The sequence below is a fragment of the Hyperolius riggenbachi genome, chromosome 3 (genome assembly GCF_040937935.1).
Source record: "Hyperolius riggenbachi isolate aHypRig1 chromosome 3, aHypRig1.pri, whole genome shotgun sequence".
In the NCBI taxonomy this organism is placed as follows: domain Eukaryota; kingdom Metazoa; phylum Chordata; class Amphibia; order Anura; family Hyperoliidae; genus Hyperolius; species Hyperolius riggenbachi.
This window is the reverse complement of record NC_090648.1, coordinates 328,739,863-328,766,936: the sequence shown is the minus strand read 5'-3', so window position 1 is coordinate 328,766,936 and position 27,074 is coordinate 328,739,863. Positions and strand designations below refer to the sequence as shown.

The following is a 27,074-nucleotide window of genomic DNA, read 5'->3' as shown; positions in this document are numbered from 1 at the left end:
CAACGTAACTAAAATAAATCGTAAAATATTTTGGGGTTCATTCACTAAGACAAATCGCATTCCTTATCAGAGTTAACACACCTTATCAGAGTGAACACGACTTATCAGGATAGCATAGCGAGCGCTATGGACTTATGCCTGCTAATTTGCAATGACGAGAGCTCCATTCAGCCTGCCCTGAGCTCCGGTGGGACCAATCACTTTAAAGGACATTATCTCCGCACTTTGATTGGCCCGATAGGCTGCCTGTCAAATTTCCTGTGAAGTGACAGGCAGCCTATTGGGCCAATCAAAGTGCGGGGATAATGTCCTTTAAAGTGATTGCTCAGGGCAGGATGAGTGAAGCTTTCGTCATTGCCAATGAGCAGGCATAAGTTTGTAGCGCTCGCTATGCTACTCTGATAAGGCGTGTTAACTCTGATAAGGCATGCTATTTGTCTTAGTGAATCAAGCCCTTTCTCTTTAGTGTATTGCAATGTATGCTTGTCCAGTTATCCAATGTTTTTTTTTCTGTTGCTGTTCAGTGACAAACATTCCTTTTTATGTATGATCTATTTTCTTCATGCACATTGTTTTTTGTTTCCAGGATATTCTGGAAAAAGGCTGGTCACTAGATTCTACAGCTTCACATCATGGAATTATACATCTTTCCAATAAAGCAGAGCAAGCAAAGGTAACATATCATTGCAGTGTTTCGCTCTTTCATCATCCACTAAAGCTTTCTATACCAGAATGATTAATGTAGTGATTTACTGGCTTATTGTAAGATGCCACTGACTTATTTCATATCCCCAGATGCTATTCTTCTTCCTTTTTTTATTCAACTGTCTTTGCTTTGGATACATTTCAATACTGCATCACAGTAGCACAACATTAAGGGAGAAAAACAGGCAAAAAGAACGTTTCTGATATTTACCAGCTGTGTTTTTGGCAGTAGTTGAAAAATGGCCAGCTGATGTAGTAGTTCTAAAAATCTCTCATATCAACAGCTGAGTATTATCAGGACAACAACAAGTTTATTGTTTATGTTAATTATGTTTTAGCTTTTACATTCTAACAATGTTTGTCTTGGGATTTTCTTCTCTTATAAAAATAAAATGCACAAAAATGAAAAAAAAAAAAAAAACATTAAACAAAATGAGAACAACAAACTTACAGGTAAGTTTCTAAACACTTATTAAAGGCAAAAAAAATATAAAAAGCAGTTTGGAAGCACAAACCCCACTTTATGTTATTTCATACAAAACAAAATCTGTTTCCCAAAAAATAATGTTACCCAAAGTCAAATTAATACAGTTCTTTACTGTACTGAATTACAGGTATTTAGATGTATTAAAGTCTAATTCAGGAATTCAAGGTAATTGCCTCTGTACATCCCCTTCCCATAGAATACATAGACAATAGTTTGACTAAATCGAAAAAGCTTCTACAATGCCGATATTTCTTTACTTGATCATGCATTAACATGACAAGTGACCAGCTCCTCTTCATCTGCTGCGTACATGTAAAAAAAGTGCCTGGTAAAAAGGGAGCTGGATGTAGTAGCTGCTAGTAGGATATCGGTATTACCAATATTTAAGTAGTTAATTCCTACAGCAAAATATCCGGCATTTTACTATGACCTAACTGTAACGATTGCGGAACTATTTCCGTGGTCAGCGCACAGGACGCACGCTGACACTGCAGAAATCCTCCACAAGCGTGTAATTTGATAGAAGCCAGCTTGGGTGCGATGCACCTGTAGAGGTCAATTCCCACCGGCAGATGGAGCTGTGGAGTGCAGACGAGCACAGCCTCTGCACGGCCACAGATGCCAATGGGAATTGTACGAGTTGGAGCAATGCAGGGCAAGATAGCCCTTAAAGAGAGAGAACACAAAGACAGAATGTATGTGTGTCCACCAATCTAGTCGCCACCCAGCGACGGTGAACACACAACAACAGAACCGAAGTGGGAACGCAATCGCAAGAGTGGCGATTGCCAAAAGTGACACAAGACCGAAGTAGACAGAACACAAGTGTAGAAAAAGAGCACAGAGACAGAGTGTATGTGTGTCCACCAATCTAGTCGCCACCCAGCGACGGTGAACACACAACAACGGAAACGAAGTGGGAACGCAATCGCAAGAGTAGCGATTGCCAAGACCGAACTAGACAGAGCACAAGTGTAGAGAAAGAGCACAGAGACAGAATGAATGTGTGTCCACCAATCTAGTCGCCACCCAGCAACGGTGCACAGACATCCGCAGAAACAAAGTACGAACGCAATCCCAAGACTGGCGATTGCCAACAGACACAAGACCAAGCAGGACAGAACACAAGAGTAGCAAAAGGCACAGCAAGCAAGAACAATCAGAACAACAAGGAAAATAACATACGCTAGCTAAACGCGAACACCGCACCCATTCGCAACAGCGAACGCGTTAAAGACACGATCACCGCGCGTTAGGCGCCCAGTGATAAGCGTGCCACCCTAACTAACCAATGAAACACAAACATGAAATAGAGAACGCGAACGCTTGCTAAACGGTTACCTCACTGAGCCTAAAGCAAGCGTTCGTACCAGACAAGATAGACATATGGGGCTACCAGTAGCAACCGCTGCTCTGGCTAGCACCCCTAAGGCAGAATGCAGAAGGAAGCACTGCCACTACCACTAGGGCGAATGCAATCCAGACAGATGGAGCAGCCAGTAGCAACCGCAGCTCTGGCCTACACTCCCAGACAGACAGAACGATGTCCTGTTGACCTCCCCTGGCGACAAGACAATCGAGACAGAGAGACAGAACAAGGCAATACAGATAATACATCCTGACTGCACTAGAAGGGATGCCTAGTGCAGTCCCCAGGAATTACTCTAAGATAATCTTAGCAAACGACAGCAAGGCTGACACTCCAGGAGAGTTTGCAGGAACAAACCATCATGACCAGCAAGGGATTCTGGGAGCAAAAGGTATTTATACTGCAAGCCATCAGAGGAGGCAGCTAGGCAATCTGCATGACAAGTGTATGCTAATTCCTCAGCAGAGCAACTCTGAAACTTGCAAAGCGAAGACAGGTCTCTTTTCCAGAGACCTGCAACACTCAGACCTAAAGAATGGACAAACAGCTGTCTGCCCATGCAGACAGCTGAGCAGATCATTACAGTACCCTCCCCCCCCCCCCCGCCCCCCTCTAGGGATGGCTTCCAGACGTCTCTCAAAACTGACGTTTCCAAAAAAATCTAACTGAAGACTCATGAAGGTCGGGTCAGCCCGACAAGGCCCAATTCCAGAGTCAATCCTCCCGAAACCGACCTCGTCGCAAGCAGAAGCCACCGAAACATGCCCGTCAGTACTACAAGTCTCAGCGTAACACCCATCAGAACTGTGAATGCCAGAGAAGAACCCATCGACACACTCCGAGCAATACCCACCACCTTCCAGGGACAGTCCAAAAATACCAAACCTGCCACAATACCTATTCGAAGTGTCCCTTTCAACACAAAAGCCACTGTTGATCCCATCCAGGGTACCAAGCAAAATTTCTCCCGGAATCTCCCAGAACACTTTGAAGCACCGCAGAGATCCCAAGAGGCCAGAATGTTCACCAGGCTCACATGGAGATTGGAGAACTATCAAGAACCCCTATGGAACCTTTGACAATTCCGGATTCAGGATTACCAGGACAACCATCAAGATCAGGGCTTTCAGGGACCACCTCTGGGCATGCAGGCAGGCAGGCAATATCAGAACATGTCTCCACCGAGGAAACATCTGAGCATGCTGGTAACCGAGGCACACTTGGGCTTTCTGGGTCACAGAGCACATCGGGGTACACTAGCACAAGAGAAACCTCGGGACATGTTGGGGAACTGCCAACCTCAGAGTCCGACACGACAAGACCAAAACCAGGACCGGGCAGAAAATCATCACAATAGTGGTCACAGGTACTGGTCTTTCAAAAGAAGACTTGGACTCAGACTTAGAAGCTTCTGTGACTATAATTGTATCTAACCAAAACTCATCATTGACTATGCATGACTGAAGCTCCACAAGAGCTGCAAAGGTAGTCAGCATAATAGCAATGCCCACTTAAGTGGGCATAACCTCAGACGGATCTGGGGGGCAGGAGGAATCTCCTAAAAGTTCTGCACCCTTTGGGAGGAACTTGAAAACCTCCAAAACATCAATCAAGACCTCAGAAGTATAATTTCTCAAGTTTTCTGACAAGGATTCTGAACTATCCATGTTACAGGGCCGAACATCAAATTCCTTCTGCAGACAGGGCAGATGTCCCAGGAATGGTTCTACCATATGCTGAGACTGAATTTCATCATCAAGAACAGGATGCACAGGAATATCTAGTGAAACTAACTCTGACTCCTTGAGTCTTGTTTCACTGCAGGCAGAATCCTTCATAGCAGTCAAACCAGACTGCAATTCTGAAATGGAAGAACAACAGATGCAATTAGCTGCAATACCTAGAGGAGCCTCTGGGCTCCCTGCTGGAGGTTCATTGCAAGGCAATATTGACTCATCCAGAGTACAGGGTGGAAAATCATTACTTTCCTCAGTATCAGATTTGCAAAACCGAAGCGCTGTCTCACCCCTAGACTTGGCTAACAATGTCGAATCCGAGGAGACAGAACGCAAAATTTGCGAATCCAAGATTGCTTTAGGTTGTGAAACTGAGACTTCCAAAGCGCAAGTCTCTGCAATTTGTAGAGCAGACTGCAAAGTGTTCAAAACAGAAATGCTGGCACAACTGTTATCTGGCAACGTGCCTTTACAGGTGTTAACAGAGTGAGACATAGATTTATTTGCAGAATAGGTTGTGACAACAACATGAGGAACTTTATTAGTCATATTAACATTATTCTTGAGGCTGCATGGTTTAGGAATTTTCCCCATAGCAGGATCCTCTGAGAAACAGGTATCAGATCGCACAGACTCAAACTTCACACAAGCAGAAGAGAATCTATCAGAATTCACACAGGTGTCCACAATCGAGGTACACCCATTCATTTCAGGTCGCACAGTGTCTAAACTCACTTGCTTTACCCCAGAAAGGCAGGAACAATCATCTGATAACGGTGTCTCTTTATTGGAATCAATTGGTTGGTATGTGTGCTATTCATCCAAAATCGTCTGCCACACACAAATCACCGGATCCACTAAACACTCGTCACACTCACCAGATTCAATCAAAGTGTACATAGAATCAACACAAGCATTAATAATCTCTTCACTTTCTGCGATGTAAAAATCGCAAAACGCCTTCCAATCAAATTCAAACTCCTCAATCAAAGCCCCAATCTCCCACGGAGCTAATGGAGGCTCCAACAATACGGGTGGGGATCTGAAACATGCACAGATTTTTTTTTACTGCTTTAATACAATGTATAATCCTACCTATAATAGGATCCACATATGCTTTTGCCTTGGGCAATGAAATATGAAACAAATCGAACATTCCCTCTACACTGGGAATTTCAGTTTGGCTGGTCATTCTGTAACGATTGCGGAACTATTTCCATGGTCAGCGCACAGGACACGCGCTGACACTGCAGAAATCCTCCACAAGCGTGTAATTTGATAGAACCCAGCTTGGGTGCGATGCACCTGTAGAGGTCAATTCCCACCGGCAGATGGAGCTGTGGAGTGCAGATGAGCAGAGCCTCTGCACGGCCACAGATGCCAGATGGGAATTGTACGAGTTGGAGCAATGCAGGGAAAGATGGCCCTTAAAGAGAGAGAACACAGAGACAGAATGTATGTGTCTCCACCAATCTAGTCGCCACCCAGCGACGGTGAACACACAACAACAGAACCGAAGTGGGAACGCAATCGCAAGGGTGGCGATTGCCAAAAGTGACACAAGACCGAAGTAGACAGAACACAAGTGTAGAAAAAGAGCACAGAGACAGAGTGTATGTGTGTCCACCAATCTAGTCGCCACACAGCGACTGCGACTGTGAACACACAACAATGGAAACGAAGTGGGAACGCAATCGCAAGAGTAGCGATTGCCAAGACCGAACTAGACAGAGCACAAGTGTAGAGAAAGAGCACAGAGACAGAATGAATGTGTGTCCACCAATCTAGTCGCCACCCAGCAACGGTGCACACACATCCGCAGAAACAAAGTACGAATGCAATCGCAAGACGGGCTATTGCCAACAGACACAAGACTGAGCAGGGCAGAATACGAGAGTAGCAAAAGGCACAGCAAGCAAGAACAATCAGAACAACAAGGAAAATAACAAACACTAGCTAAATGCGAAGATTTATGGCACGTGCATTTATGGCACGTGGACGGACTTCAGAGAGCAGAAAAGGACGGCTCCAGGGGGGGTTGCGAACGTACTCTGGTCAGTAGGATAGCTTCCGCGAACTAGCACTTCATTTTCAATGGGCAAACCTTTTATCAAGTGGTACATAGTAGTTTTTGTAAGAGTTGACAGGCTAGGCTAATTCAAATATCCACTCGTTAGGTATGTGATGAGCAACAAAAACACTACAAACACATGTTGAATCGCATTGGATTCTATTCCTGTTGGACAAGAACAGAAAACTGAACGTGTAGTAGATCTGAGGTCATCAAACTGGAAAGTTGAAAGGAAAATTAAGGCTTATAAGAGAAGTCTCAAATTTTATTGAGGCATACAGAAGGTAGAGGCATAATGTGGTATCAGCAGCATGAATCGATGGACACAATTTAACTTGTTTCAGTCCCTGCTGATGGTGGCTTAGGTTGTGGTAGAAAGGGAGATCTGTAGCACAAATTTGCAGCAGAACAATTTGCAGAAACTGCATGATGCAGTCCAGTCATAGTCCAGAAGCTCAAAAGAATGCTTTCATCACCAACATCTTGTGGAATCGATCCATGCCACAAATAACTGATAATATTTTGAAACAAAGAGAGACACGGATTAGTACAGGAAACCTGAGATGGCAAATTAAAAGATTTTATACTTACCCGGGGCTTTCTCCAGCCCCATGAGCACTGATGTGTCTCTCGCTGTCCTCCCAAGTGCCTCAGTTCGCCTGGTATCGGTCCTGGTAACTGGCTCAGCCTTGACGCGCATGCGCAGAAGAGCTGACTGGCGCAACTGAGACAGATTACCAGGCTAACAGAGTCCTCCTCTGTAGGACGGCAAGAGACGCATCACTGTTGATGGGGCTGGAGGAAGCCCCGGGTAAGTAAAAAATCTTTTAGTGTACTTGTCTCAGGTACACTTTAACCTTATCCCATAACCAATAACTTGTACCAGATCTAGGCATTTCTGCTGAAAAAGGCAAAAGACTGAAGCCACACAGTACATTTATATATAAACCATTTCATCCAATTTCACTGGAATTTTCATTTTTAAAAGCCCACATGATCCATACTGAACAGGTTTGTTGGCAGCTTTGCTTCATTCCAGTAACTGGGGTCGCAAATCTGGTTACAGGCATGTGATATTCCATCTTCATTTAAAACAAAAATTGCAGTAACATGGATCAGTGGTACAACAACTAATTTTTTAATGTTATTAAATATTATTTCTCCATTTTAATTAGCAGCTTGCTGGTATGTTTTAAAGCGGAATGTTACTGAAAAATATCTTAATGAATAAAATTGCTTATTTTTTTACAATATGCACTTTTTATTATTTTGTAAATGTCTACCTGTAGTAAAATCTTATTTCACCCCATTTTACGGTTTGAAATGTATCAGTGATGGTGGCATCTTTACTGCTGGCAAAGTAAATTGAGCGCTCTGGGGCAGAAGGCTGTATGCCATCATAGCCTAGAATCCGAAGACATAACAACAAAAGTTGGTGATACCTTTAATGACTAACTGTACAAGATTTCTTTGCACGCTTTCAAAACTTTAAGTTTCTTCTTCAGGCATGTTTCAGAACTGGATCCAGTTCTGAAACATGCCTGAAGAAGAAACCTAAAGTTTTGAAAGCTTGCAAAAAAATATTGTACAGTTAGTCATTAAAGGTATCACCTAAACAACTTTTGTTGTTATGTTTTCAGATTCTCTCCATGACTAATACCGGACCACACGCAACTGGCTTTATCATAGCCTAGGCCAAGCATCACTGAGTGGGCGGGGTTACATAGCAATATACACCAATATATTGCTATAAGAAGCATTTCTGAGGCTGAAACCAGGATAATTAAGGTAAAAATGGCTGTCCTATATCATTTTTTATGTTCTGCTATGAGTCATCACAACTCCTCTTTAACCACTTATTCCACTGATACAGTACATCTACGTCGTCTGTGGCATCCTCCAAGCCACAACGACCTAGATATACGATTTTAGTTTGCAGCCCTGCTGTGCATGATCAGGTGCACTTCAGAGCGTACCCCGGCACTGTCAGCTGCATTATTAATTGGTGAAAGGGAACATGTTCCCTTGTAGCCAATTAATGACCCCCCCCCCTTCCCACGGATGAACGATCACTGCTGTATCCAACAGCAGTGATCCTTCATCTCTCCCCCTCTGTTGCCAGATCTTTATAAAAAAATGCCCCTGCAAGAATAATATCTCACCTTACCTGGTTCCTGTGATCATCCTGCAGCCTCAGCCGCTGTTCACCGCTCTTCACTCAGCCCTGTGATGCCGAATATCCGGGTCCAGGCTTGATGACATCATCAAGTCGGGACTCAGATGTTCAGTATAACAGGGCTGCGTGCACCGCGGTGAATGGAAGCTGGGGCTGAAGAATGATCACAGGAACCAGGTAAGGTGAGATATTCTCCTTGCAGGGGCATTGTTTAACACTCTGCCACGGAGTGGGCAGAGTGTTAAGGGGGGGGGGGGACACATCTGGCTACCCATAACAGAGTGTCGGGGGGCAGACATCTGAAAGGGGGGATTGAAATGTATTTTGGGGCACATCTGGGTAACTAGGGGTGTGGGAATTGATAATGAGGGCACATCTGATGGTCCTGGGGGGGCATAACCTAATACTGGGGGCACATTTGGCTATGATGGGGAGGGGGCGCTAATCCTTGGGGCACATCTGGCTGCAATGGGGAACATTGATCCCGGGGACACATCTTGCTATAATGATGGGCCCTATTCTGGGGGGTGCATCTGTCTATAGGGGGGGCTAGCAATTATGGGCGACAAATCTGGCTATACTGGGGGGGCTGATATTGGGGACACATCTGGCTATACTGGGGGGGGCGTATACTGGGGACACAACTGGCTATCTATCCTTGGGGGACGTAATGCTGGTGGTATGTTTGTTATCTACAATTATGTGCAATTTTTCATTTTTTCCCTCTTTTTTCACATGCATAGAATTTTTTTTCTTGGGTCAAAATACCCCCCTATGAAAGTCTAGTATGTTCTGAAAAAAACCAATATGTAGATCATTTAGGTGTCGTGAGTAGGGATAAAGTTATGACTGTTTAAATAGGGACATGGCTAAAGCGTCAAAACTGCTCTGGTCCACAAGGAGAAAACAAGGTTTGGATACGAAGTGATTAAAGGGCCCAAATGCTTAGATGGCAGTTTTTTTAAGAAAGCGATTAATACATTTTGGTATTCTCTGTAAAGCAGTAAATGCCCAGTAATGCCTTGGTAACTCTCCTCTTCCTGCGTGAGTATTTAGCGGAAAAGAGCAGAAAGTATTGCAGCTCTAGCGAACTATCAAATGGCATGATACTGAAACTTATTCACTCAGTGTATTGGCAGGAAGATGCAATGCAAATGACATTGAGGGAACAATTTTGAACTAATATTTGCAAAATCCCTTGTGGTGAACAGAGCTGAACGAAGGATATGTCTATTTTAGGGCTGGTTTAAGCTGAATCAATTGTAGTGAGCTATTACACAACACACAGCTGTGGCACCACTTAAGGGAAGGAAGTTTACATGTTTCTTAAGGGTCGGTGTACTGGCCAGGATTTTCAGATCTGCACTTCTAGTGGTAGAACGTAATAATGGTGTCAATTAAAAAGAGCGCCTCATTCACATGAATGTAAATCATTTCTCTATGGGCATTAGGTGTATAAAAAGGACGCCGTGTAAATATAAAACAACTATATCCCTTATTATGTTTAACTTTCATTTCCAGAGAAAATGTATCGATTTTAATAACCCATTATTTAACAAATAATCATTTCTGAAACTGTATGATTTCTCAGGAAATATTTTTTACGTTTCAGCTTTTTGCACCACAACCAGCAGCTTTTTTGGATTCTTACTTATGTTACCAATTATCATTTTTCATCAAACTTAAAGTGGAATACAATTCTGACATAACATTCAATAAATGTGTTTTCCTACTTTTTATTACCCATACAGTTACCATATTTGCTTTTGTGCACAAGTAATATTGTCTGTTTACAAATTACAAGGTGCCAAAGTACAGTTTATCTGCTCTGAAAGCTAACATTGCATTGTATTCATAGATTTTAATATATAACTACACAGGGCCGGCCCGCCCATGAGGCGGGGTGAGGCGGGTTCCTCAGGCGGCAGGAAGTGGAGGGGCGGCACCAGATGAATGGCTGTGACTGAGCGGGGGGGGGGAGCCAGAGCCGCGGTGAGGGCAGCCCGACCTCTCCCTCCCTCTCCCCGGGCCACCCTCCATGCTCCCCCCTCGGACTTTAGGCAGCAGAGTTAGCGCGCAGGGAAGCGCTGCTGTACACAGTCACAGCCTGTTACTCACCTCCCTGGATCCGATTGCCGCTCCCGCCCTGCTGGTCTCCTCTCTGCAATGTAGCCGCTGATACATTACACACGCGGCTGCTTCCTGTTTACACAGGAAGCAGCCGCGTGTGTATCAGCCGGCTAGGCAGAGAGGAGACCAGCAGGGCGGGAGCGGCGATCGGATCCAGGGAGGTGAGTAACAGGCTGTGACTGTGTACAGCAGCGCTTCCCTGCGCGCTAACTCTGCTGCCTAAAGTCCGAGGGGGGAGCATGGAGGGCGGCCCGGGGAGAGGGAGGGAGAGGTCGGGCTGCCCTCACTGCGGCTCCGGCTCCCCCCTCCGCCATTATGAGGGGGCACCTACCTGGGCAAGCTACCTATCTATCCTATACTGGGGGGCACCTACCTAATCTAACCTGTTTTGGGGGCAGCTACCTATCTATCCTATACTGGGGGGCACCTATCTAATCTAACCTGTACTGGGGCAGCTACCTATCTATCCTATACTGGGGGGCACCTACCTAATCTATCCTATACTGGGGGCCAGCTACCTATCTATCCTATACTGGGGGGCAGCTACCTATCTAACCTATACTGGGGGGGCAGCTACCTATCTATCCTATACTGGGGGGCACCTACCTAATCTAACCTATACTGGGGGCCAGCTACCTATCTATCCTATACTGGGGGGCAGCTACCTATCTAACCTATACTGGGGGGGCAGCTACCTATCTATCCTATACTGGGGGGCACCTACCTAATCTAACCTATACTGGGGGGCAGCTACCTATCTATCCTATACTGGGGGGCAGCTACCTATCTATCCTATACTGGGGGGCACCTACCTAATCTAACCTGTTTTGGGGGCAGCTACCTATCTATCCTATACTGGGGGGCACCTACCTAATCTAACCTGTACTAGGGGCAGCTACCTATCTATCCTATACTGGGGGGCACCTACCTAATCTAACCTATACTGGGGGGCACCTACCTAATCTAACCTATACTGGGGGGCAGCTACCTATCTAACCTATACTGGGGGGCAGCTACCTATCTAACCTATACTGGGGGGCAGCTACCTATCTAACCTACACTGGGGGGCAGCTACCTATCTAACCTACACTGGGGGGCAGCTACCTATCTAACCTACACTGGGGGGCAGCTACCTATCTAACCTACACTGGGGGGCAGCTACCTATCTAACCTACACTGGGGGGCAGCTACCTATCTAACCTATACTGGGGGCAGCTACCTATCTAACCTATACTGGGGGCAGCTACCTATCTATCCTATACTGGGGGGCACCTACCTAATCTAACCTGTACTGGGGGGCAGCTACCTATCTAACCTATGCTGGGGGGCAGCTACCTGTCTAACCTATGCTGGGGGCAGCTACCTGTCTAATCTATACTGGGGGCACCTACCTAATCTAACCTGTACTGGGGGCACCTACCTAATCTAACCTATACTGAAGGGCAGCGACCTAATCTAACCTATACTGGGGGGAAGCTACCTATCTAACCTATACTGGGGGCACTTATCTAACCTGTATTGGGGGCACCTACCTACCTAGCTAGCCTATACAGGTGGCAACTATACTGGCTACCTATACTGGGGGCACCTACCTAACTAACCTATACTGGGGGTACCTACCTATCTAACCTATGCTGGGGGCAACTATACTAGCTACCTATATTGGAGGCACCTACCTAGCTAACCTGTACTGGGGGCACCTACTTATCTAACTTATACCGGGGGGTGCCTGCCTATCTAACATACTGGGGGCAACTATACTGGCTACCTATACTGGAGGCAACTACCTGGCTAACCTATACTGGGGGCAACTTTACTGGCTCACCCATGCCTGGCCACCTATACTCTGGGGGGACCTATAGCTGGTTACCTATACCGGGGGGGGGGGGGCGCAATTTTTACACCCTCGCCCTGGGTGCATTTTAGCCTAGAAACTGCACTGTTGCCGCCGGCCTCCGAGTCCGATGACTCTGAGCTCTGCGGCCTCTCCTGTCTCCTCCAAGGCTGCATGCTGGTGACGCTGCCTAGTGCCTAAGCCTGCTGATTTGATGGCGGCGGCTGCCGCCCGCTCTGCTGCCCTGGCTGCGGCTGATTGTCACGGTCAGTCACTGAGCAGCGAGCGCCGCCGACGTGTCGATAATGATAAGGCTGGCTGGCTGCCGCCGGCCGCCGCTCATGTTTTGTAGAAATATTGGGGGGGGGGCCTTTACGATCTTTGCCTCAGGCAGCAGAAAGTCCAGGACCGGCCCTGTAACTACAGCAGCTATCTAGTGAAAAGTTCTCATCTGTCTTTGCTTGTCAGCTCAGTAAAATTCCGTTTCTGTTCCATTAATGGCTGTAACTAATTGTAGAAACAGAGGAATGTAAGCAAAAGATAATGTTATCACTTCTTCAGATGCGGATCTCAAGCTAAAGGAGCTTTCCACTAAAGAGCAATGTTCTGCGTTTGAATGCTGTTCTGCTACAATTTTTTTGTGATAGTAGGTTTAAGACTGTAAATAATCTTTTAAAGCAAAGAAAAAACTGCTGAGTCTCAGACCAATTTAAAGGGGAACTGTAACCAAGGATTGAACTTCATCCCAATCAGTAGCTGATACCCCTTTTCCTATTAGAAATCTTTACCTTTTCTCGAATAGATCATCAGGGAGTTCTGTATGGCTGATGTGGTAAAACCCCTCCACAGTGTGATGTCAAGACTTAGGTCCTGACATCAAACTGTGGGAGCCTCGTTTCATTGTGGGACATATTGGCTGTATCCAACTGCCAAGTAACCAGTTCCTGCCTCTGTGTATAGGTATATCTATAAAAAAAATAATCTTTTAGACTATGGAATTCTTAGGGGGTGTGGTTATAAATAATGGCAGTTGGGACTGTCTTTTTTTCATATCTGCCAGTAGTAAAGAGGATTTTACGTGCAGGCTAAATGTGGATCAAACAATATGAACAAATTACATGGCGATTATCAATCATTTCTTGATCTCTCTTGTATTTTTTAACTTCTCACTTTGCAGTGTGTTGATTTATTTTTTTCCCTTAATCGCTAAAATTCCTCATAAAAATATATATCATTTTTATATATATATGACTCCTCAATTATCATTTTTTTATTCTATGTTAAATAAAACCACAAACCATCATATACTAAAGTTTAAAGAGACTCTGAAGTGAGAATAAATCTCGCTTCAGAGCTCAATAGCGCCGCTAAACGGGGGTCCCTTCACCCCCAAACCCCCCACTGCGACACTTGGTCGCAGACTTGGTCGCTCCTGGAGGCAGGGCTAACGGCTGCAGCCCTGCCTCCAGTCGCGCCTGTCAGCGGCGCATCGCCGCCTCTCCCCGCCCCTCTCAGTGAAGGAAGACTGAGAGGGGCCGGGGAGAGGCGGAGATACGCGCTGACAGACGCGCGTGGGGCAGGGCTGCGGCGGTTAGCCCTGCCCCAACCAGGAAGCGCTCCCTCGCATTACGGAGTGGATTTGGGGGATCAGAGACCCCCGTTAAGCCGCGGGATAGCGGCGGTTTAGCAGGGGCACATGTGCCCCTGCTATCTATGAGGTCTGAAGCGAGATTTATTCTCGCTTCAGACTCTCTTTAATTACACAAACAAAATGGGAGATTAAGGTTAGGTTCCCTCCGGGGGGTTAAGGTCAGGCACCACCAGTGCCAATTAAGGTTAGGCAATATCACTTTATTAGATATCGATCAAACAGCACAAGCCATGACAACATGAAAGAATACTTTTGTCTGACCCTGCCAGGTTCTTAGTCATACCTCTTAGGGTTAGGCAGCACCAGGAAGGGTCTTGGGATTAGACACCACCATGGGGGTCTTATGGTTATGGAACACTAGGGGGGTCTTAGAGTTAGGCACCAACAGAGGAGGGGTTCTACGTGAGAGTAGGGAGAGGTTAGGTTATAGTAAAATATTAGTAAGTATTGGTATATATGATCGGCCAATCAATGTGTGCATGAATGTAAGGTCAATAGTGAGTGGTGTAGTTGGGAGCGCTCCTGATAGTATGTCTAGTATTCAGTGTTTTTAAAGGGATTTGGTGTTTGAGGGGTGTCTTTGTTACAATTTTGAACTATTTCGATCCCAATAAACCTTTTATAAGTCCCGGTGTGCGGCAGTGTGATTATTGGTCTGTGGTGTATACATTTACAGACCAGCCTTCCCTCCTGATAAAAGAGGGGTGGGATTAAGGATTATTTTTAATGACTAGCTCACCTGTAAACCTTTTTTTTCTTGCCAAGTATTAAAGATATTTTACTATATGACTGAAGTAGTACAATATCGGTAAATTATACAATATTTTAACACTTTTACTTGGGCCCATTTTACTAAACGTAAAAATAGAGGCTACAGTGAGAAATATTAGAATATCCGTATCATAAACTATATTTTATGGCGTTTCCTGGCACCCATTTTACTAAAAGATAACTTCAATATTGTTTATAATTGGCAACCTTTTAAACAAGAGCCTTTAATCTGCCAGTGAAGCTCAGCACTTACGTGCACACGTTTAGGCAAATTCATGCTACTGATTAACTCACTAATGGCCACCAAAGCCAGCCAATTTTATGTACATATTCCACTCTTTTTTTACTGCTGTGTTTATTGATTTGTTGTTGTTGTTGCCCAGATGAGTGGCATTCAGGAAAGCAGAACTCATTATTTGCCATGGATACCACAAGAAGCTTGGTCAGGTTCTGATGCAGCGTCTTTACACAGTGGAGTAACTCAGGACAGGGAACGCCTTAAGAGCAGGTAGGAATGTTATTTTAAATTTAATCTGTGAATGGCCTTTCAAGAAAAAACAATATTATTGGGCTATAGGGTCTAGATCCTTTAGCATGTCTATATGCATTTTTCAAACTGATAATTAAATTAACAGGAAAGTAATGTAGCAAGTTGGTTTAACAGTCTTAGAATAGAAAACGAGATAAAATAGAAGAATTTTAGCATATAAGACATGGTGCTGCAGGAGTATCAACTGCCTTGTACTTTTCCCATTGCCACTGAATGTTTATTTACGGGTTTATAAACATGTGCTTTTGCTTTTCATCTATAATAGCTTTGTTCATGAGAGTCTGGACTGGAGGCGTGTAGAGTGTGTGCTGTTGATGTAAAACTGAACAAATGGTCTAATGTAAACTAGTGCTTCTGTGCTTTATTATGTGCTCATTTAAGTCCGTTTTGCATAGTACCCCTTGCTGTTTGCTAGACTATTGACTGAATGCCAAACATAGATAAAGGTAAAATTATTAAAATAAGTATTAATAAATGCGGAGATGTAGTTACAAAATGTACTTTGTCTTTTGTTAAATAAATATTGTTTTTTTCCCCATATTCAGTTCATAATGAGCTACTTACTAACCCATACCCAAAGACACATTAACTATATTTGTAGATTATACTACACATTTACTACAAATGTCATTTAAAAATGGTAAAAAGCTCAAGTGTTGTTATTAACATTATTATTATTTAGTAGTGGTAGGTAGTTGGTAATATTATCATGATCATATCCTGTATCTCCACCATATTCTGTGTCACTGTGCAATGAAGCTGACACATGCAATAAATACATAGTAAATATGAACCAACAAAAACAAAACGGATAACAGTAATGCAGCACATCTAATAAAAAAATATATGTAGATTAAATAGCAAGGTGTATAAAGAAATATTCGCTAGGAGAAAGGGTCCTGCTCATATGAGTTTTCAGTTTAATGGGACAAGCAGTGCTAGCATGAAATAAAGGCAGTTTATATTTCTACATATATTTCTTGTAGTGCATAGCAGTGCTCTCTCCAATCTTATTATTAAATAATTTACTTCTAATGTATATTATCTGTAGAATATTTTTCTGAACTACCTGCACACAGTGACATCTTATAATTTACATTGTGTGTGTGTATGCGTGTGCTTATTGAATAACTTATTTGTAATGTATATTCTCTTTAGAATATTCTTCTGAACTACCTACACACAGAAACATCTTATAATAAACTCTGTGTGTGTGTGTGTGTGTGTGTGTGTGCGTGCTTGCGCGTGTGTTTGCGTGCGTGTGTGTGTGTTTTTAAGATCTTTTTTTCTTTCGTTTTGCTGGGCACTGCTTGGCTTAAAAGCAAATTCAACGTATTCAAGCAACGAAATATTATGATGCAATTTTTGCAGCTTAATTTTGTCATCCATATCTTCACTTGAAATAGTGCCATTTATTTGAGAAAAAAAATGAGGCTTAAAGACTGTAAGGTCATATAAACGCATTTAACTGTTGCATTTAGTGGAAGAACATGCCTTTACCTATCTTGATATAGATATAGATGTTATTCTGTGCAGGTCGGGATTTGTGTGCTGATGGTAATTTTTGAAATGTTCTTTAAGTAATTGAAATGTAAACATATCAAAATGCTAACAGACTTTTAGAACCTTTCACGGTAAGGCTTCCTACCACTATTTAAACTAGATTTTATTTCAGATTTTGGAATGCATAAACAGTTAGCTGAAACAGTCTTAGACTACAAAGCCTCAATGCGTTTTTCTTTTAACTGATTTGGCTTATGATTTCATCTGATGTCAGGTTGGAGCAACAAAATTTGTCACATGTGTCTAGCTTGAAGTCCAATATTGATGTTTCCTTCAAGTCAGAAAAAGAGGAAAAAATTTCCCAGGAGTGGTATGTAAAAGACTTCCTTTTACTCTGTGTTGATGTGTCATCGTGGAACCAAAATGTGGACATGGCATATGTATGTAAGAAAATATGCTTTCCTGTAGGGGTTTTAAAGATGCGGCTACAGCACAGATGATGTTGAGAAGGGCCCAGAAGATGAAGTCTAAGCAAGCAAAACATAAAAGAATGTTGGGTAAGTGATTAGGAGACAGATCTTTGTGGCTGATATATACTCTAATCAGTGTTGTATGCATGCGTCAGGGTTAATCAACCTTGACAAAAGCGCTGATAATGTTTGTAATATCATGTAACACAATAAAATAACTAAAAGGTTTATAGAGTAAAACATGTAAAAATAAATGCCAGCACACATAATTATAAATTGTTCAACCCATGAAGCATGAAATTATAATGATACCTGCTAACCCTCCCACTCTTACAATAAATATGATTAGAGAAGTACTGCAGGCACACACATATACACACGCCTGTAAAATATAGACAAAAGTAACGTATCGCTAACACGGTACAATACTCTACTGCTTCTACCTGGAAAATATGAAATACATGTGTAGATAGATGCTGGGCAATGTCCAATTTATTATTTGTCCCATTTTGAATTATCACTTCAATATCACACCCTCTCATTATGCCCAGATATGTATATTCATGCTAATATTGAAAAAAAGATAAATATTCTGACAACTGAGTTACTAGCCTTATTTTGGGATAAATTAATGTGTTTATACAAAAAAAAGTCAACAAAACTAGTTTTTCAGGGGTTGTTGAGGATGCCTGCCTCTCGTAGACATAAAATGCATTGCCCAGTTAGTGAATATCCTGGCCTCCCACTGATATTTTAGATATTGCCAGCTGCTATATAATGATAAAAACTTCATTTTGAATTTTTGTTTCTCATAATTTTCTATAAATAAGAAGCTCTTGTTCTGTACCTAGTCACATTCAGCTTAAATATATGCAGTTCTGATAATTTCCTGAAGCTTTATCTTACTTATCCCAAAATGTTTTAACTATTTTTTATAAACCAGCTATGTTTATTACATCATTATAGTAACGCTACATACATGATCTAAAACAGTAGCCTGTCTTTTTAGAGAAGCCATCTCCAGGTTCACAAATGGAAACCACCACAGGAACTTAAAGCTTTGCAAGGCAGCATGTTCTCTGAAAGAACGCTGGAGCTTTTCAAAGCACAGCATTTCAGTACTCTGTTATTTCACCACCAAACTATATAGAACATGCCTTTTCCATTAGATTTCATCCCCTCAAGTTTTCAGAGATTCAGGCTCCAGGATTATGGTACAGTCTTATGAATACTGCACATCTAATCCCTAAGCTAAACCCACATGAAAGAATGTGAAGCCCTCCTGAAGGTCATGACATGTTAGTTCCTTCGAGTTACGTTGCGATATTCTCATTTTTGTTTCTTTTGCATGTAAGCATGGTGTGCCTTTATAAACCTTTTCTTATTAATGACACACTATTTCTATTTGATATTTAAGATAAAATAATATATATTTTAAATTGAGTAAGATTCTAAATACTGTACAATTCCAGTTTAAAAAGTCATTATAAACATTGATAATGTACTCTGTGCACTAGTTAGTACTAATATCTGAAAGTAAGTACAGGTTTCCTATAAGAAACCTAATTTTAACACTTTAGGGAAAATATATTTATAGACATACGTTTTTATCAATGAGGATCGACGTCACTAATAAATACATACGCATGCTTCTAACATTTTTTTCCTCTAAATTTAAAACAGTGACTTTTTGAAATAAGGTTGTTGTAATGTTATTTGAGGCTCCAAGTTGTACAATGTGTGTGCACAGCTTTCATTGGACAGGCAGAAGTTGGGAACCGGTGGAAGAAGAACAACTAGAACTATGTTGTCTCATCTAGAGAGTTTAAGGATCTTTTAAGAAGAGATGATTGAAGGATTTGAACAATTAAGTGCTTGTTGACTTTCATTCTCAGTTACTACTTCTTAACATTACTGTAAGCTGAAAATATGTTCACCCTAAAGGTGGCTACACGTGTTACAATTTTTCTGTTTGATTTTACCACAGCTTGATTAAAATTATTGGTTGTACCATAAAATGAAAACGTTTTTGTTTTGTTTTTGTTTTTTTGATCAAATTTCCCATTTTTCTTGTTTTGTTTTGTTTTTTAATTGGACATGTTAGAAAATTCAGATCAGCTTTACCTAGAATTGTATGGTGTGTGATGAAAAGATGGAAAGAGTATGTTATGATATGTAGTGTGAAACTAATATATATAGATTTGTGTTTTGTTTTTGTTTGTAGAATTGTCATAATATGTAACTGTATTGCCCTTGGTTTATTTACATAATTAATAAACAGAAATTAAGTGTTTCTAGCAAAATAAAGTGTGGTACATGAAGTTGTAAGTAGCAATGTGGTGATCAGTGGTAATTGTAAGACTAAATGATGATCGCATGAGATATTGATAGATGTATAGAAATGGAAAATGATGATAAATGTCACAGTGGAAAATGTAGTTCTATAAAAATACAATATTATCAAAAGTTCATTATTTAGTGAAATTTTGCCATACAGGAAGAGTTTTCTATCCCACCAGGTTTTCTATATTTACAATCTTTTTGTTTCCGAAATTCGAATGCTTGTGTGTGTGTTAGATCTTACAATTTCTTCAAAACCTCCAATTAACTGAAAAATTGGATCAGATTGGTCAAATTTAATTAAAATTAAAAAAAATTGTAATGCGTGTGGCCACCTTACGGATGCATTCACACTATATCCTTCGCATTCCAGAAAAATTCTGCATGTCAACTTATGGCTCATGCAATGCTATGGGCCTGTTGACATCTCTGTGTTATAATGCATCACGTTATTCTAACTCGCTGCTTGAAGGCTTTGAATTATATATGTATGTTATAATGCGCAGTGTCCATTGCAGTTCACACATTAGAATGTGTGCATTATGCAACCTGCACAGTACAAATCATAGGTGTAAGGAGTAAACAGTCTCATAGTTTGGTGCATAATGATTTCTCATCTGGGTCAAAGCAACACAACTGTTTTAACCATTTTTTAACCTTTTAGAAGTTGTATTAGAAATGGAGACGGAACACTATTTTTGCAACAACAACAAAAGTATTCTCTGCTATCCCAGTTATTTTAACCATTTCGGGACTGGCCGCTTAACCCTCCTTAAGGACCAGGGCATTTTGCGGTGGAGGGGGGTGCGCGCATTTAGGGTGGTCGGGCGGCCGGATCCCCTCTGTGGCTGGCTGGGCAGTGTCCCCCCCATGGTGGAAAGTGTCCTCCCTGTAGCTGGCATCCATCACTTACCTTCCAGGCTCCAGCGATGAGCCGCAGAAGCCACCTCTTCTCCGGCCGGCATCTCCGCTCCAAATGACGCTCAGGTCAAGTCGCGGCTTGATGACGTCATCAAGCCGGGACTCGGCGCTGACGTCAGACGGAGCAGAGATGCCGGCCAGAGAAGAGGGGGGTGCTGATCGCCACTGGAACGGCAGGGAGGTGAGTGGATCCTCTTCTTTTCCCCCTGCCGCCGCCGCTGTCAGAGTGATCACTACGATCCGACGGCGATCGTAGTGATCACGTGATCAGCAGCCTTACGCAATATCTGCTGATCACTAGGGGGAGATGCCAGCTGTCATATGACAGCTTAATCTCCCCCTCCGGGTGCGCACGATCGCGTTGGGAGCGGTGGTTTATCGCGGACGTTGAATGAACGTCTGGTCAGAAGGGTACCACCACCTGCCGGACGTTGATTCAACATGCGGCGGTCCCCAACAGGTTAAAGTAAACCTAAAGTCTTTGGAAAAAAGCCAGTTTTACTTACCTAGGGCTTCTACCAGCTCCTTGCAGTCATCCTGTGCCAGCGCCGGTACTCAATAATCCTCTGGTCCCCCAACGCTGCTCAGTTTCAATTTGCCGACTAAGCCTGTCGCTGGCCACTGCGCCTGCGCGGCCCTGGCCGCCCGCATCCTTGTTTGCTCTCCCACTGCCGGGAGTGTCCTGCACAGGTGCAGTATGAGAAAATCTCTACTGCACCTGCAGAGGATGGTCCTGGTGATGGGAGCACAAAACAAGGACATGCGTATCCAGGGCTGCACAGGTGCAGTAACCAGCAACAAGCTCAGTCCGCGAAATCAAACTGAGCCATGGTGGGGACCGGAGGATAGTTGAGTACAGACACAGGGCGACTGCAAGAAGGCCCAGGTAAGTAAAACTTTTTTTTTTACAAGACTTTAGGTTCCCTTTAAAGGGAATCTGAAGTGAAAAATGTACTTCATGTTTTATACATACAAATGTAGAGGGAAGGCTCTTGATACCTTAGAATATTTGTGATATTGACACGACAGAAAAAAGTACCCTTCCTTAAAACACACCTGAAGTGAGAGGAGGCTGACACATTTATTTGGTCCTCAGTCCATTCCATCGTCCCTGCGCCATCTCCGGTGGAAGCTATTCAACCAGCTAAATCAAGTATCTCTTGGTAATCCAGAGGCAGCCTTCGGAACTACTCACAGCCAATACTGCGCACCCATGAGTCCAAGCTCAAGAGTAGTTCTAAAGTTGCTTCCACCAGGGATGGCACAGGAATGACTAGACAGACTGAGGCACAGGAAGGCTCTATGGAATGCAGAGCTTTCCCTTTACATATGTATGTATAAAACCCGAAGTAAATTTTTTACTTCAGAACTGCTTTGAGAGTTTTTTGAAGGTCGAACTTACTGTCTACCCAATCACATGGCAATTCACTCTTAAACCCTCACATTAACCTGAAAGATCACGGACACCATTGCAGAAGAGAACTGTAACTGCATCATTGCAACACCACAGCCTAAAATACGTTTTATTACTTACAGAGTCAGTTCATTATTTATATATTGATTTGATACAAGAAAACATAGTTCTTAAATGTTTTTTTTTTTGTTGTTTTTTTTAGGAGCACTGTGGCGAAAATTGTAAAATTTAAAATATGTGCAAACATAGACAAATATGAAGTATGTTTTTTTCCAGCGTAAAATGAGCCATAAATTACTTTTCTCCTATGTCGCTGTCACTTACAGTAGGTAGTAGAAATCTGACAGAAGCAACAGGTTTTGGACTAGTCCATCTCTGCATAGGGGATTCTCAGAAAGGCTTTTATTCTTTGTTTTCCCTAAAAAGGATTTAAACAATGATGCTGGCCAGCTTCCCTGCTCGCTACAGTTTTTTGGCAGTTGGACAGAACAATTGCCATTCACTAAGTGCTTTTGAAAATAAATCCCTGAGAATCCCCCATAAAGAGATGGACTAGTCCAAAACCTGTCGCTTCTGTCAGATTTCTGATACCTACTGTAAGTGACAGCAACATAGGAGAAAAGTAATTTATGGCTCATTTTACTCTGGAAAAACGTACTTCTTATTTGTTTATGTTTGAACATATGTTACATTTTACCATTTTTCGCCACAGTGTCCCTTTAAAGAAACCTAAAGTGAAAGGACCATGAAAATTTCCCCATTAAAATTTGCTATGTTCCTAGCTTTTGCTCTGCTGATCTTCTGCCTTTAACAATTTATAAATCACTAGCCTAGGATGAGTATGCAGACTGTTTTTTTTTATTATTGCACAAGTGGTATGATTGTTTTAGGTAAGAGTCAGAAATGGCAGAAGGCAAAATGCAAGAATAACAGCTAAGCCTTTGGAATAGTTAAAATAAGAGTAACTGAATCCTCTATGGGCCTCTCACTTCAGGTTTCTTGTAAGTATTATAGTATTTGTGGCCTTGGGTGAAACCACAAGATTCAGTTGACTGATGCCCACAGGGTTTTTTTGCAGTGGGAGAGCAAGTAATATGTTGTCTAATGCCACATACCTATACATATAGATTTGTACACCTGCTTTGCTAAACTTTACTGACAATCCTGCTTGCAAATAGAAATCAAACCAAAGATTGGGTGTAGACTTTGTGAGCTAACACATATTTCAGTGGAGAATGAATGAGTGACCACTCTTAAAGTACTCCTTATGCGGTTATGACCATATTTATAAAAAAAAACATTAGATCATAACTCACCTACTCCGCTTTCCAAGCGCTGCCTTTGCCGACCTGCCAGCTCCTCCATTCAGCCGCAGTGTCACTCGTAAGCACCAGCATCTTCACAGCAATGGCGCTGACCCGGAAGTACTGATACAAAGTACTTCCGGGTCAGCGCCATTGCTGTGAAGATGCCAGTGCTTACGAGTCACACTGCGGCTGAATGGAGGAGCTGGCAGGTCGGCAAAGGCAGCGCTTGGAAAGCGGAGTAGGTGAGTTATGATCTGATGGTTTTTTTTAAACAGATCCAGGATAAAGCTGCAGAACATGATCGTGGGTGTTGCTAGGGGCAACAGGAGAGGAAACTGCCACTTCCCCCTGCCCGCTTTTGACGTTCGGTACCAGTTGAAGGTTTCGACTGAGTACTGCGGGGACCCCTGGGAAAGCTGCGACATGAGGATGGTGCTGGGCACTACAGCACAGCACCGCAAGCAAAATTTAGCATGCGTGCCAACTACCCCTCTCAGTTCAGGGGTACTTTAAGAGAATATATTCAGATCACTTAGTGTGGTCTTTAAGCAGTAAGCATGATAGTCTCTAAAGGTGGCCACTAATGGTCCATTTTCTAGCGAAAAATTGTTAGAGCGATCAGAAATACTGATCAGATTGGTTGTAAATCTCTGTTGATGGGCACAATCAATTACATACGATTATAAAATCAGTCATCCGAATTTCGTCAAGCCAACATTTGGATTTGCTTGTTGGTTGTGATAGATAGGAAGCAAAGATTGGTTCGTTGATGGTGTAGTGAACGATTTCACTTCCGATCAGAATTTCTGATTTGCTCAAACGATTTTACGCTAGAAATTAGATCGTTAGTGGCCACCTTTATAAGCATTTAAAATGAGTAAAGGTAAAAAATTCAAAGTGCAGTAAAGCCTCATTTTTCTGGCAACGTAGGGATTGCCTGATGACGGGTATGTGTTCTTACAGGTTGCTTGAGAAGTCAAGTAACCAGGTCTAAATTTTACACTTACCTCTCCCCACAGAGCAAATGCAGAGCAGTGTGCAACAGAAACTACTTACAAAAGCTCCAAACTCCGGTCCTCTTTATTCTTTGCTGCATCACCCTGTACGGTTCACGCTGCGTTACATGACCCGATGTTGGTCGGCAACACATTGGGAGCTATATGAAAGCAGCAGAACAGTCAGCAGCTGCAAGGGTAAAGAGGACCGGCGTCTGGAGCTTTTATAAGTAGTTTCTGATGCGCGCTGGTCTGCAAACTTAGAGAGCTATGTCCCCATGGCTCCCCCATGACCTGCTGGTTGATTGAGACTGCCAGTTGATAGAGTTCTGGATAAACCATGAGTCTACTCTAATAGAGAGTCTATCCCCTCTGGAGGTACACTGAGGGCAATATTACAAACTTTTGCAACTGCTATTAAATTCAAATGGATCAACCAACTGCTCAGCCCTGTAAAAACGTCACAGAACTACATGGGTACCTAGGTTGAAAAAAAATGACATGACCATCAAGTTCAGCCTCACTGCCCCCTAATCTAGAGGAATGCAAAGCCACCAGGGCAGGAAATATATCCCTTACTGGATCAAGGCATCATTTCCCCACACCTAACAAATACAGCTCATCGTGCCTTGTGGATGTTTTTCTTTAGATGCAGCCAGATTTGCTGTGTATACAACATTTAGACAGGGACTATAGATGAATGTATAATATCTTCTTAATTAATTAAGTATTCTTTCCTTTACTATTATTGTACTAAACTTAATAAACTTTTTCATTATGTGACATCATTTACTGAAGAACTTTGCCCCAATTTGTAGCCACCAAGCTTTTCATCCTGCAGGCAAGTATAGTAAAGTGGAAAATGGGCATAAAATGTGATTATATTCGCTTTTGGTCTGTCAAGATGTATTTAATATTTTAAGAGACAGATGGAACGCATCAGAGTTTTGCTGGGGATTACAAATTACCTCACTTGAGCTCCATATTTCCGTCACCTTTTTCAGCGTTGGGATTTCAGCTTCGGATCAGTGTGACAGCTTTTGGTCTTCCCCATATAATAATGATTGTGGCATATGGAATACAATTTAATACAACTGTACCCATAATATTGTATTTCCATTTGCATTTCTTTTTCACTGTGTCATGACAGTATATATAGGAAAGTATTGCAGATTTTGTTTTTTTAACTGTACTGTCCACTCCCCTGTTGACTAGCCAGATTTTTACCTTCAAGACTTTCCACAGCTTATGTCCATTCAAAGATTTTATCATGTTGTTTTATAGCATCAGTTTGTTATGACATAGCTCAAAGGCTAGTATTCTAGTGGGCCTGAACTCTTGCACAGGACAGAAGGAAAACATAGAGACATGCACCTTGTATGTATTTAGGGAGCTCAGCCGTTCTTCTTTTCCCTCCTCCGTGACTAATCACCACTGTAGTTTGATCTCTAATCTGTGTCGGCTTAGGAATCTCCTCTGCCACGGCAGAGCAGCTAATTTGTAAACACAGGATGTTAATATGTCTGCTGCCATGAAAGCTGGAAGTAGACACACTGCAGATTTAGCTGTAATAAATAAAAAAGGTTAAAAAAATAGTTGTATACACGTGCCCATATGTGCTCTTCACTAAGTGGTATTGTTAACAACAAATTCGTTACCAGCAATTTTTTTGTAAATTTTCTGACTGAAATATTGATCTGAACCAATATTAGTTTTTGTCATTCAACAGTCTACCAGTTTCTCTTCACCAGTGAGTAATATATAATACCCTATAAGGAAAAAAGGGAATAGAGAAGCATGTGGCTTCTAATTGTGGATGGGTATAAATCACTCATTTGCAAAGTTCTACCGCAGCCATTTACTTCAGATTCAAAATTTGATGAATGATGTTGGATATTGCCTGTAGAGATCAAACAATCGGCAGACACTATCATCAAAAGCCTAAGGGTGACCTTTAATGATCCAATCTTTTTCATCCAATCTTACCATTTCTATGTAATATAAGGTAACTGCCTGAAGTATCCATTCAGTATATTCACTCAATTTACCCTTATACTACATAGATTTGGTAAGATTGGATGAAAAAGATTGGATCATTAGTGGCTACCATAATGAATTTAGAGGGCTTTACTCTGCTTTTAGCCTTTAAAGCCCCGGTGCAGGCAAAAAAATATATCAAACTAGTACAGGGGTAGGGAACATATGGCTTAGGAGCCGGATGTGGCTTTTTTGATGGTTACATCTGGCTCACAGACATATCAGTAGGGATTGATTCATTAAGCTACACTGCTTAAGCAGCGCAGCTTAGTGTGGCAGTGCAATACACCCTACAAAGTGAATCAACTAGCTAATTGTACAAGCTGTTAGGCCTGGTGCACACCAAAAACCGCTAGCAGATCCGCAAAATGCTAGCAGATTTTGAAACACTTTTTCTTCTTTTTCTGTAGCGTTAGCTAGCATTTTGCAGTTTTGTGAAGCGTCTTTGGTGTAGTAGATTTCATGTATTGTTACAGTAAAGCTGTTACTGAACAGCTACTGTAACAAAAAACGCCTGGCAAACCGCTCTGAAGTGCCGTTTTTCAGAGCGGTTTGCGTTTTTCCTATACTTAACATTGAGGCAGAAACGCATCCGCAATCCAAAATC

At 42.4% G+C, this 27,074-nt stretch overlaps 1 protein-coding gene across 4 annotated transcripts in view; it reads left to right on the top strand.

Moving 5' to 3' along the window:
* Nucleotides 1-27,074, top strand: part of LRRIQ1 (leucine rich repeats and IQ motif containing 1) — a 259,065-nt gene that overhangs the window by 134,800 nt on the left and 97,191 nt on the right. For all 4 annotated transcript variants that reach the window (XM_068276848.1, XM_068276847.1, XM_068276844.1 and 1 more), the window contains 4 exons: nucleotides 587-673; nucleotides 15,314-15,438; nucleotides 17,258-17,353; nucleotides 17,452-17,540. In XM_068276848.1, coding sequence (XP_068132949.1) covers nucleotides 587-673; nucleotides 15,314-15,438; nucleotides 17,258-17,353; nucleotides 17,452-17,540 — 397 coding nt within the window. The remainder of the gene's footprint in view (nucleotides 1-586; nucleotides 674-15,313; nucleotides 15,439-17,257; nucleotides 17,354-17,451; nucleotides 17,541-27,074) is intronic.